At 38.5% G+C, this 13,137-nt stretch overlaps 1 protein-coding gene across 1 annotated transcript in view; it reads left to right on the plus strand.

Annotated features, from left to right (window-relative positions):
- Positions 1-13,137, plus strand: part of lgr4 (leucine-rich repeat containing G protein-coupled receptor 4) — a 78,943-nt gene that overhangs the window by 48,373 nt on the left and 17,433 nt on the right. The window contains exons 7-12 of the mRNA XM_035418189.1: positions 2,501-2,569; positions 3,981-4,052; positions 5,103-5,174; positions 8,396-8,464; positions 8,943-9,014; positions 12,055-12,120. Coding sequence (XP_035274080.1) covers positions 2,501-2,569; positions 3,981-4,052; positions 5,103-5,174; positions 8,396-8,464; positions 8,943-9,014; positions 12,055-12,120 — 420 coding nt within the window. The remainder of the gene's footprint in view (positions 1-2,500; positions 2,570-3,980; positions 4,053-5,102; positions 5,175-8,395; positions 8,465-8,942; positions 9,015-12,054; positions 12,121-13,137) is intronic.

A 13,137-nucleotide genomic window follows, 5' to 3' on the forward strand; every position in this document is an offset into this window, starting at 1 on the left:
TATTATGCATATTTTAGATGGGATAGTTTCCTCTTTATATCCCTTTGATATTTTGCTGTTAGATGGGAAAGGCCCCATTGGAAGTCATTTTTTAGGTGTCAGGTCCATACATCTTTGATGATCTTTGACGATCACATCAGAGAAAAAAAAAATGATGATAATGTTTCTCTGTTGTGAAATATCTTCCACACCTATAATAGGATCATGACCTGGGCTTTATGAAAGATAAGCAGCTGCAAGTTTCACGTCATCTAGTTGTGGACGCCTTGGAGTTTAGGCTGACCGGTAACTTAGCAGCTGACAGAACTTGATCTGAGTTCATTGACATGGACAGTTTGAAGCCATCACAATCAGTGTTGCATAAGCAGAGAACATATTAGAAAGCATTGTGAAGTACAACAACAACAACACTCAGAAATGTACAGGCTTTTCCATTGCTCCCAGGGCATGGCTGCCTGATTTAATTTATTTTGTTCCAAAGATGAAGACCACAGATGAACATAATTTCTCCCCACTTGAGCAGGACGTTCGTGTATCAACTTCCTGTTGTAATTGCTGCCAAGATAAATAACGTATAGTCCAAGATTGCTATCTTGTTTCCTCTTTCATTGTTCATTTCCTTCTGTACTGCTGGGGATTAGAATGCCTTGACATTTTTAGCCTGGAGGAACCCAAAACATTTTAAGGCCCTAGGTTCTTTTCTTTTATATCTATAGATCAGTCACGTGACCATTTATGTGAATAGAAATGCCTACAATCACTTTTTGAAATCAGTACATTAAATTCTCTGTATGTATTGATGAATTGTGTTTTGAGTAATTATTGATTTATTTGTGAACATGTTTATTGCATCAGAAAGGTTATTCAGCAAAAATGTTACAAAAATGTTGATTTTTATGTAAAAACAAGGAGTAGATTGTTAATTTGAATTTCAATACCTATTCACAAACATCTGTGCTAGTTAGTCTGCATTGTTACCGAATAGTATGAAATTAAAAAGCTTCCATTAATACTGTGAAAATTTGTATGCTGTTGAATAGCAAACATCTGGGATTAATGCACCCAGACTAAAGCAGTGTCAGTAAATCAGAGAGTCCAGCTTCACTTTTCTAGCAGACTGAAAAGCAGAAAAAGTTACTGGCTCTGATGTGTTTGTGTTTGTGTGTTGCGTACTGTACATTAGTTAGCTTAAGCTACTCACACCTGAAGATTTGGAGGAATATTCATGTCGGCTAAGAAAACAAGTGGCCTCTGCGCTTATGGTTAGGGTGTTCATCTTAAGTGGAGCGCTGCTGCTCCAATCTGTAATTTTTTGCAGAAAGCGCTATGCAGTTAGATGTTCCTAACATCGTGATATTTACAGTGTGTAAAACAAACCCTGTTTACCTTCCATGTCCAATTCTGACCTCTATTCCCAACTCAGCCTCTGCTAAGTTCACGAGTATTCACTTCTACTACTGAATTTGAAGTTTTACAGGAGTTTTGTCCTTTTTTATGATAGCTGGATGAAGCCCCTGCCCTTTCCTTGGCTGTTTCTCGAGCACGGAGGTGTTCTGGCTGTACAGAAATCCCATTTGCAGTTATGTGTCTCTAGGGAGTGGTGTTTGCTTAGCAAGGTATTTGCAAGGAAGAGTCAACACTGAGGCCTGCCAAAGGATGATTTGCAGAGTGCATTGCAGTGCAGTGTGCGACTCTGCTGAAGCAATTATAAAGGTGGAAAGGTACAGCGTGTGTTTTAGACACCCATCCTTGCCAACTGTGCGGACCTTGGTAGCAACTATCGGCCCATTTTTGGCAGTTGTATCTTGGGATCACAGTGGCAGTGGTTGTTTTTTTTTTCAAATTAGACATGCTGACGAGATTTAAAATTCCTATTAACAGTCGCAGTTCTAGAAGCTCATGCCTTGATCGTCATTTGAGAACTTGTTTCGGCAAATTTGTACAGTCGTTTTATAACAAGTTTTGGAAGTCGTAAACTGTACTGTACATTTGATTTCATGTCACCTGCTGTACACACAGATTCTTTTCTGGTGAGTGACTTAGCAACATATTGCGGTGCAGTTATTATATTTCTACATTTGATGTGATAGATAATCAAGCCATTTACCTCTATTTGAAATGCATATTTTACAGTTTGTTTTTAAATGGAAGAATCAATGTGACGGGCCATATCTTTTGATCCAAATGCAGCTGTAATAAGATCAATATCTCTCAACGCTTGATTTATAGAGGCCTTTAAGTTTACGTTTACGAAATGTGTTTTCTGAGTTTCCAGGAATTTAGATATGCAAATCATAACTTTTTCAGTGAAAGCCTGGCCTTTGATCCATTGAGATTGTTCCATCTGGTGTTATGCCCAGCTACACCCCATTGTCTGTGCTGCTCCTTCTTTATCTCCTTGGCAGTATTCAGACCGTTCTTAGACAATGCAAAGGAGAAAATAGTAATTTGAATATAGTGAATATTTTCCTTACCAGTTCTGTTTTGTTTACTTTGCCAGGGAATTGAACTTCAACAACCTGATGATGTTCCCCGAGGCCATCCAGGCACTTCCCAAACTGAAAGAGCTGTGAGTTCAGAGTAGCAGGCTCACACAGATGCACACGCACACGCACACGCAGATACGCACACGCACACGCAGATACACACACACACACGCAGATACACACACACACACGCAGATACACACACACGCACATGCAGATACACACACACGCACACGCTCAAGCAGATACAAATGCACTCGCACACGTACATGCACATGCACACAGACACCGAGACACAATCGGTCACTCCCTATGTACTTAAGCATGCCAGACGCAAGTACACTCAGATGCACGGATGTGTTGTGGAGCACACATGCAGAATTGCACTGATTGGCACTCTCCTCTGTGAACATTCACATAGTCCTAGATAAGAGCATTCTCTAGACATGCGGGGAAATGCACATTTGCATGGTCTGCAGTGGTTATGTAGAACAGGGATTTTCCAAATTGGAGTTCCAACAGGTCCACAGCACAACCTTTCAGGAATACTTCATTTATATTTGCATGTTATGAATTACATATTACATAATCTTCCAGATTAAACAAACCTGGTTACAAGAAGTGTTATTGCACTTTTTTTACCGTGGTAATATACAGTAGTTATTTGCCTGCATGTTTTAAGTCTGTTTGTGTTGTGTAACTACAAGTAGGTACTGCATTGCATTTGGATAAGGGAAGGGCCCATGCTTGGTCATTTTAAGGGGTCTTAAGGTGAGGAAAGGTTTGGGAACCCCTGAAATTGAGTGTTATTCATCACAGGTAACAGAAGCGAACGCAGATAAATGTTGTTTTTGGCATTAACACGTTTGCATGCTTTTTCCAGCCAGGCTGAAGCTGTTAATTGAACGGGTGTGTTCTCAGAGGAATCTGGCCCCTTTTGTCCTCCACTGATGGGCTGTGAAATTCAGCACGGGGGGTTGAGAGATTGATGAATTGTCCAGATGGGGCCCAAAGATTACAATCCCCATTTTTTGTTATTCTTTGCCTCTGTCTCTATTAGACCTGCCGGTTGGAAAAGCTTTTAGCAGGAGGAAGAAAAATGAGGGCGGTGTTCATTTACAATGACACGGTGATCCCCCGGCTTCGGAGAGATGAAAAGAGAGGCATGCCAGAAAGAGGGAAAAAAAAACACATCGGCGATCTGTTCCGCGTCTGCCCCAGACAGGCGCTAAGCCCCGAGAGAGAGAAAGAATAAGAAAAGGGGGACTGTATATAAGTCAGCGTTAGCCTCTCTGCATTCAGACAAATGGCCCGGTTCACCTCGCAGCCCTGAATCCGTTTTCTTCAGCTTCCCTTCACAGCTATTTTGACTAAATGATCTCGTGTTGGGGCACGGGGCTGCATTGACCGGGTTTTCAGTTCAGTTCAGGTAAGGAATTAAATTTGAGCTGTTCTACCAATTCATCACATTTACATTTCCTCCCTATATTATAGCGGATTTCACAGCAACAACATTGCGGCCATCCCGGAGCGGGCCTTCTACAGCAACCCTTTGCTACGTGCTATGTAAGTGCAGATTACATTACATTACATTGTCCAGGGGGACTTGCACAACTTTAGCATTTAAAATATATATATATTTTAAAATTTATACCGCTGGATATGTGCTGAAGCAATTCAGGTTAAGTACCTTGCTCGAGGGTACAACGTCAGTGTCCTAGTTGGGAATCAAACCTGCAACCTCTCAAGTTACAAATCCAATCTCTAACAATTAAACAACACTGCCACCCAGATAATGTCATCAGTTCCAACACACTTTGTTTTCATGAGACATTTGTCATTCTTAGATGAGCAATCAAATGCACAAGCTACATGGTCTTGTCTTACACTTAATTTGCATAAATTTGGACCACGGTTGGCAAGTATAAAAAAGTGAATTTAGGTGAGACGTCTGGCACAATCTGTAGGGTACACAACTCTGAATCCATGCTACCAAACCCCTCCAGGCTGTGGGTCTGATCCTTCACCATGACACTTTATGTACTGTATTTATATCCCATCTCTGTCTGTAACCCTGGTGTTTTGTTAATTTTATGTTTCTGCTGGCTTTCAGTGCAGGTTTGGTTTTTTGCCACAATTTGTTTATTTTCCCCCAACAAAATGGTTTGTTTCAGTGACTAGGTGTTCCCCTTTTTAAGCAGTTAAGGCCCCACTGATTTCACCTATCAGTCTGAAGTTTAATCAGTTCAAAATGAAACCCTCTTTCTGACAGAATTATTTTCAATATATCTCATTACAGTCAATGAAAGTATTAGTTGATATGATTGATTTAAACAAAAAATGTGAGACAATAACAATTCTTAGCATAGCTATTTCAGAAATGTGGCTTTATGAGAGCAAAACATCCCTCAAGAGACATTATAATGTTTAAGAAAAATTAACAGCTCTTTATAATTCAGGAGTTACAGTTCTGACTGGAATATAATCCATCATACGCAAAGGAGATCCAGGGCCATATCAATATGATCTTGAACATAGAGTCAGTTTCTCATGAAAAATAATATAAATGATGTAAAATATTTTCCTCAAAATGTTCTTTTTTCTGTCACTTTGCAGCCACTTGTATGACAACCCCATCTCTTTTATTGGGAGCTCAGCTTTCCAGAACCTGTCCGATTTGCATTCTCTGTAAGTATCCTCAAGAGATAAGATTACACTAAGGTTATGTGATGTATTTATTTATTTATTTATTGCTAAAAATGAATTCAGTTGCATCCAAAAATAGTTTGTTTTTTGAATTTGGGAGTTTAGTATTTAATATAGTATTTATAGTTTACTTTGAGTACCTGTCTCTCGGCATTGTCTACCATGCTGCCCCAACTCCATCTTAATTGTCATCACCTTTCTCTTCATTATCAGTGACTGAATTACCATAATGCTGTCATCACCATTAAGTATGTACAGTGAAAGACTTAAGTTAGTTTGCATTTACTTGTTATACATTTGCATTACAGAACAAACCAAGGCCTACATATCACATGAATTTCTTTTTATTTATAATTTGTTTTTGTCAGGAACAAACCCTTAGTGCGCAAGTCTTTATTATGAATCCAGTATCTTATTTACTTAAAAATTCAATCGAGAATGAGTTTGTTTTGTATGAAAATGTTTTTGTCCAAGTGTTTCAGTGTGTCTTATCATTATTATTTTAGGAGAAACGTGGTCAGCATCTTTCAAATGATCTGTTTTATTTAAATGTATAAGTTTAAGCCATACTTGATATGAACTATTTAACAATACCTTTAAATAGTTTTTTTGTCCAGTGCTCATACAAGGGTTTGTAATTCATATATATTATGACATTCACATTTTAAAATGGATACTGTCTCGTTTTCTATCATAGTTATTAATTGCTTTGTATCGCAACACCTCATAATTAATGTTTATTATATTTTTGAAGATTATGAATGAAATTATGAATTTCACTAAAAGTTGGTCCCAATTTTTTGAATGGAATATTGGTCTGTTTGTTATCTCTAAATTACCATTGGCATATATGTGATATGTAGTAATGTAAATATATATATGTATTTAAAAAAAAAAAAAGTAAATAGAACAGGATGGACCAAAGGATTACTGTCTATGGCAATGATAGGGTGGACATCACATCAGTCACTGGCAAAGTTAAGGCTATAATAAGTCAAAATACAAAGAGTTGAAAAATTTCCCTTATGCCCTTGTACTGCATGTAAGCACACTTAAAGTACTGTGCAAAGGTCAGAGAACACCCTTTCATATATTCATTTATTATCCATTTTTTTTAAAACTCTAAAAAAGTCCCCCGAAAAGAATGGGTGCTGTAATAAAGGCAAAGAGAATAAAGGCATACTGAAACTGTTCGATAGTGTAAACAGTTATGAAGGTTTTTGTGTCATTTTGTGTTTAAATATATGTTTGCTTTTCTGACACTGAAAAATAAACAACTTGCACTTAACGGCTCTTTCACTGGAAAGTAAATAAAGGAAAGGGTGGTCTTTGACTGTCGCCCAGTACTGTACATCTGTACCTTCCTACATAACAACTAAATAGGCAGACAGCATATCAGTTGGGAAATGCTCAAGTCTGTTGCAAGAATATTCCTATTGTGTTATGCATGGCAGTGATTTGACAATTGTGTAGATTTCAGTATTGTTGTAAATGTATTCTAATGTAGTTGAGTAAAATTTGGTAATAAACTAATGAAATGAGGAACACTCAGGTTTGACTGAGGTGACATTTGCATGAGCAAGCAATGACTGTCTTCAGTCGTGCCCACTATCTATGATTGAATGTAACTCTAAAGAACCAATTCAACACATACACTAGGATAGCCAATGTAAAAATGATCAGGTCAGCTGAGAATTGCTTTTTGATTATAGTTAGCTAGATATAATGTGAATAATGTAATAATAAACGTATTATTAATACATTATGTTCAGGGCTCTTTCCAAATCTAACAGCATACCTCATTAAATGTTACTGCGTATGGTTTGCCACTCACAGGAGGAAGACAAGCATATGACTCATGAATTGCAAATATTGGTCAGCTGCAGGATGTTCTTTTGTGAAAATTTTTAACAAGAGTTTGCTGAAAAACTTTTTTTTTTTAATTCTGTGAATATTTGTAACTAAAAGATAACATTACTAATTGGCAAACCTCATTTTAAATTAATGTTTTCCTCTAAGAACTGAACTGAAAACTCAAAATAGTTTTGTTAACATTTTTCTCTCTGTTCTGTGAAAAACATGAGCTTATACAAAACTGATAAGCCTGACTGACACTGGAGCTTTGTACTTGTACAGCAAACACACAACTACTCTTTTTTTTTGGTCATACAAAGCCATGTGTCCACAAGGAGAAGGTGCTCAAAGGCTCATGGTAATAAAAAAAAAAGGAAAAAAGCTTGAACCATGAACCACAAACCAAAAGCCTGGCGAGACTCCCATTGGTGTTTCCACTGCCTTTCTTTTCATCCAGACACTCCTGGCAGTACCTACCCACTGCCCAGCCCTGCACATTTTCTTCAGTGATGGTGAAAGCACTTAAGCTGGCTTTATAGTCGATGTGCACGCCAACACAAACACTCGGTGATATCAGTAAATAATGCAAGAGCCCTTGGGAGCTCAATACATGTAGAAGAATGCACCATAAAGGTAAAAAAAAAAAAACAACTTCATTGTTTTGCTAGAGGAGAGAATGGCTGAATTATTTAGATTTAGCAAAAATCAGCAGTAAGTAAATAGTAAGCAATCAAAATTGTAAACATGAAATACCCAAACTGCATCCTAATGACAGCTGTTGTTTTATTTATCGAGGCCCCCTCAATGTCTTTATTGTAGTAATGACAAAAAAAAACTATGCCGGATCTTTTACATAGGGTGACGAAAATGCTGTTCTGTGAGTAGTTGTGCAATTGTGTATATTATAATTATATGCAAAAGTGTTACTTGATATGGATGCAATTGCTCTCAAAGTAGAGCTGGCAATCTACACTTTAACTTCATATTCATTGTTTTGTTTCAAATCCAGTGTGCTGGACTACACAGCCAAAACAACAAAATTTGTGTCAATGTCCCAGTACTTCCTGTACTCCCAGTATATGCAATACTTGCATCTGAAATATATATATATTCTTATATCTTTTATAAACGATGTATGATACTGTCTCCATTTGGCTGTGCCTGAGAGAGTGGTGTTATGAGATTACTTCTGGGATTAAGATTTGTAGAAAATGAAAAAATATATAAATTGTTCACAATGACAGTGATGACAGTGATCCAAAGGGAGATGCACGTTTGGGGTCCATTTTACTTTCCTGCCTTAAGCACTGATGGAAAGCATTCTTACTTATCCCACACATTTGTTTTAGGATGCTCCGTGGAGCCAGTTTGATGCAAGATTTCCCCAGTCTCGCTGGGACCGTCAACCTGGAGAGTCTGTGAGTAACCAACCTATAATGAAAAAAAACTTAATAGAACTCATCATGACACACCATTTATATATACAAAGTGCCAACCCAGTGCTCACAAACCTCTGTTCAGTCATAAACTTAATCTGTGTGTCTAAATTGTGAACTGTGCTATGAACATCTGTTTTCTGCATATTTACAGCAGTTGTCTTCGGTTAGATTTACCTTTTTGGGACTAAACTGTATATAAAAAGATGCCTAAATATCTGCCTGTGCCACTCTATATACAAAAGAAAAAAAAATTATGACATGTTGAAACCATAAATCTATATATATATGAGAAACAGTTTATATATTAAAACGCTCAGTCCATATTGATGTGTGTGTGTGGGTGCGTGCGTGCTTGTGTGAGATTTCCAAGCCCGGTTCAATACATTTTTTATACACACTCACACACATACACACTTTTTATGTATTTTATGTTTTGCTCCTGATTTTTTTTTTTCAGAACACTCACTGGGACGAAGATCAGTGCCATCCCAGCTGGACTTTGTGAGGATCTAAAGTTTCTACGTACCTTGTACGTTCCACCCTGCTAAACTCTAAATATTCCTCCTTCCTACTCTTAGAAAAACCGTTTCCAAGTCATTAGACTGCCTGTGAATCATTCCAAAACCTTTATCTGTCAGTGTGGCAACAATACAATTAAACCAATACAGAGACTTCCGCTTTGAAGCTACACTACATGGCCAAAAGTGTGTGGACACCCAAACATCATTCCCAAGTGCTTGTTGAACATCTTATTCCAAAACCATGGGCATAAATATGGAGTTGGACCCCCCTTTGCTGCTATAACAGCCTCCACTCTTTTGGGAAGGCTTTCCACTTGATTGTTGGAACATAGTTGCAGGGATTCGCTTCTTTTTCAGCCACAAGAACATTAGTGAGGTTGGGCACTGATGTTGGGCTTAAAAGCTGGCTTGCATTTGGTGTTCCAATTCATCCCAAAGGTGTTTGATGGGGTAGAGGTCAGGGCACTGTGCAGGCCAGTCAAGTTCTACCACACCAAACTTGGCAAACCATTTCTTTGTGGACCTTTCTTTGTGCACAGGGGCATTGTCATGCTGAAACAGGAAATGGCCTTCCACAAACTGTTGCCACAAAGTTGGATGCACACAATTCTCTACAATGTCATTGTGTGCTGTAACATTACGATTTCCTTTCACTGCAACTAAGGGGCCTAGCTCAAACCATGAAAAACAGCCCTCTACCTTTATTTCTCCTCCACATAACTATAGTTTGCACTATGCATTTGGGCATGTAGTGTTCTCCTGGCATTCGCCAAAACAAACTTCATCTGTCAGACTGCCAGATTGTAAATCACTCCAAATAACGCATTTCCACTGCTCCAGAGTCCAATGACGATGTGCTTTACACAATTACAGCTAATGCATGCCATAGTGCATGGTCATCTTATGCTTTTGTGTGGCCACTCAGCCATTGAAACCCATTTCATGAATCACCAGATGAATAGTTCTTGTGCTTCCAGAGGCAGTCTGGGTAGCCAGTTGGGAGTGTTGCAGACAGACAATTTTTACACGCTATGCACTTCAGCACTCGGTGGTCCCGTTCTGTGAGCTTGTGTGGCCTACCATTTTGCGGCTGAGCTGTTGTCGCTACTAGATGTTTTCAGTTCACAATAACAGTATTTGACCGGGAAAGCTCTAGCAGGGCAGTAATTTGATGAACTCACTTGATTGAAAGGTGGCATCCTATGACTGTGCCACGTTGAAAGTCACTGAGCTCTTCAGAGTGACCTGTTCTACTGCCAATGTTTGTCTATGGAGGTTGCATGGCTGTATGCTTGATTTTGTGCACCTGTTAGCAATGGGTGTGGCTGAAGTAGCCAATCTCACTAATTAAAAGGGGTGTCCACATACTTTTCTGCCATGTAGTGTATGTACATAATTTCATATACTTAGAAAAACCACAATATTAACTGAATCATGATAATACAGCTATAACATTTCCTGATTTACACACTGCTTGTGTAGTCACTAGCTATAAAATGTGAGACACATTCAAGCCAACTGCAGTTTTGCTAGGTCTGACAGTGCTGCATATTGTTTTGCACTTTTGTACATGACACTACAACAGTATTACTATTGTTTTTAACAAACTTAAAACTCATTGGCTTTGTCTCTAGTTTAAACTTCAAGGTGAATTGCTGCAGGTCTGCGACAGTAACCAACACAGATTTATGTGTATTGCGTGTCATTTCAACAAGTGGTGGTGTTTAAGGTTCCAGAAAGACTGACTATATTACATACTTTACTTGGCTCTTACACTTAGTGATGTTAATTTTTATGGGAATCACTGAAGAATGCAGCAGCAGTTCTACAAAAGAGTTTACAGTACAAAGATGGCTACTTAGCCACTCATCTATGCTCCAGGTTGCATAGCTGCATTGTGGGTTCTCCAGCTGAGTTTTGGGATAGCAAAATGTCTGAAGTATGGCAGTTGATTTGGGCATGACAGTCTTGTAGTCTGAAAAAGACCGTCAGTGCCCAATGATGTAGCATACAATGACATTCTAGACGATTCTGTTTCCCCAGCAGTTTTGGGAAGGCCCTTTCCTTTTTCAGCATGACAATGCCCCCAGGTACACCTTTTAGAAATGGTTTTGTCGAAGTGTGGAAGAACTTGACTAGCCTGCACAAAGCCCTGACCTCAAACCCATCCAACACCTTTGGGATCAATTATAAAACCACTTGCGAGCCAGGCCTAATCGCCCAATCAGTGCCCAATCTCACAAATGCTCTTCTGGCTGAATGGAAGCAAATCCCTGCAGCAATGCTCCAACTAGTATAAGGAGAGTGGAAGTCATTATAGCAGCAAAAGGTGGATCTACTCAATGTTAATGGCCATAATTTTGGATGAGATGTCGTATGTCAGGTGTCCAAATCATTTTGACCATGTAGTATATGTCTGAAGTATATGGCAGTTGATTTGGGAACTGACAGTCTCGTGGTCTGAAAAAGACTCAGTGCCCGATGAAATATGTTTAAAGTATATGGCAGTTGATTTGGGCACTCACAGTACTGTGGTCTGAAAAACAAATTGGTCCCTCAAAGGGTTGGCAGCCTGTTCACTGTTGCAGTCTCTCATTTTCTGTTTACGTTGCCTTACAAGCTCTGTCACTTGTTGCTCGTTCATGTCTATGTTTTGAGTAGACTGTAAGTTTATACATTCCGTGTGTCACCCATTCTTTAGAATACTCAGAATAGTTTATATTTTGTTGGGGGAGTTTGTTCCACCAATTAAATGTTTGAGAATAGTCTTTTCCTTGACCTGACCTATGGAACTCTAAAACACAGTTACAGTATTCCAGTTCTGTTTGCAACAGGAAAGGGTAATATTTTATGAGAGTAAATTTGACACCAAAATACTTGGAAAATTTTTGATTGAATAGACAGGAGAAAGTACCTCACTACACTGGGAACTAGAGACACAGTGGCGTTGTTTCAGTTTGGTTCCGATTTAATGCACTACTTGACATGCTCTAATGAAAATCTACAGAAAACCTTTGACCCTGTCATTTTATTCCTCTTTGTCCTCAGAGATCTTTCCTACAATGAAATAAAGGAGCTCCCAGTCTTTCAGGGCTGTTTCAAGCTTGAGGAAATGTAAGTTTGAAACCCTTTTTATGTTGCTCTTTATGAATGTTTCATTGGCAGAACTCTTATGTAGGACATGTTCGGCAACATATCATTTAAGAGCTCTGACAAACTTAAATCCAAGCGGCACTGCATTTATTTTAAGCATAATTTGGAACTGTCACGAATACACTAAAAGCTCTGGCTTTTTAAACTATCATTATTGGATTAAGCTTCGGAATTTAGATTGGTGTCGATGTCTACAATGTTCCACCTCTCCCCACCATTTTTCACACCATGCCAGGTATTAAGTAATATCAAAGTATCAGATAGTATATTACTATCAGTATTATATAGAATTTGCATACTATATAGCATTAGTTAGATGACCAGTAGGTGCTACAACCATATTGATCTAATATAGCATAATGTTGCTTTGTGATGCCTCTGAATTGTACATCATCAGGCTTAGTTACACTGCTGAAAGGAGACTGTTGCCATAAATCCAAATGAAACGAATCTGATGATGCAGACAGTTCAGTGATGAAAGTGATTTCTGGAATCTAGTCAAGTAAACTTACACTTGATTACACTCAATGCACATGGTCCCTTATTGATCCAATTCCATTTGCATGTTTTAATTCAGCTTGTTAGCAGATGTCTTGATTAGTGAAGGGAGTAAGGCTTGTCAGACATCAGTATAGATGCAGAAATGACCTGTGACATAATTGAAAAGTTGAATTGAAACTGGCATTGCACAAAAGAAACTGGTCGTCTTTATGCCATAAAGCTGTCAACATTTATTTTAGCGGTTATACTCCAGCTGTCACTGTTGGCACTCCGAGTTCAGCAATTGTTTGGCAACTAGCACAGACACGAATGACAGATAGCATCAAGGCTGATAAAACAATATCCTACCGGTGCATTGAATATCGACGGATTTCATTTTTTCATTTATCATTAGACCATTGGACAAAGATTACAGTATTACTAGCATTTAAACCATAAAAACAAAGGACAGTCTTGGATGGACAGAGGCGAATGTGA

This window comes from Anguilla anguilla, chromosome 5, assembly GCF_013347855.1.
Source record: "Anguilla anguilla isolate fAngAng1 chromosome 5, fAngAng1.pri, whole genome shotgun sequence".
Lineage (NCBI taxonomy): Eukaryota > Metazoa > Chordata > Actinopteri > Anguilliformes > Anguillidae > Anguilla > Anguilla anguilla.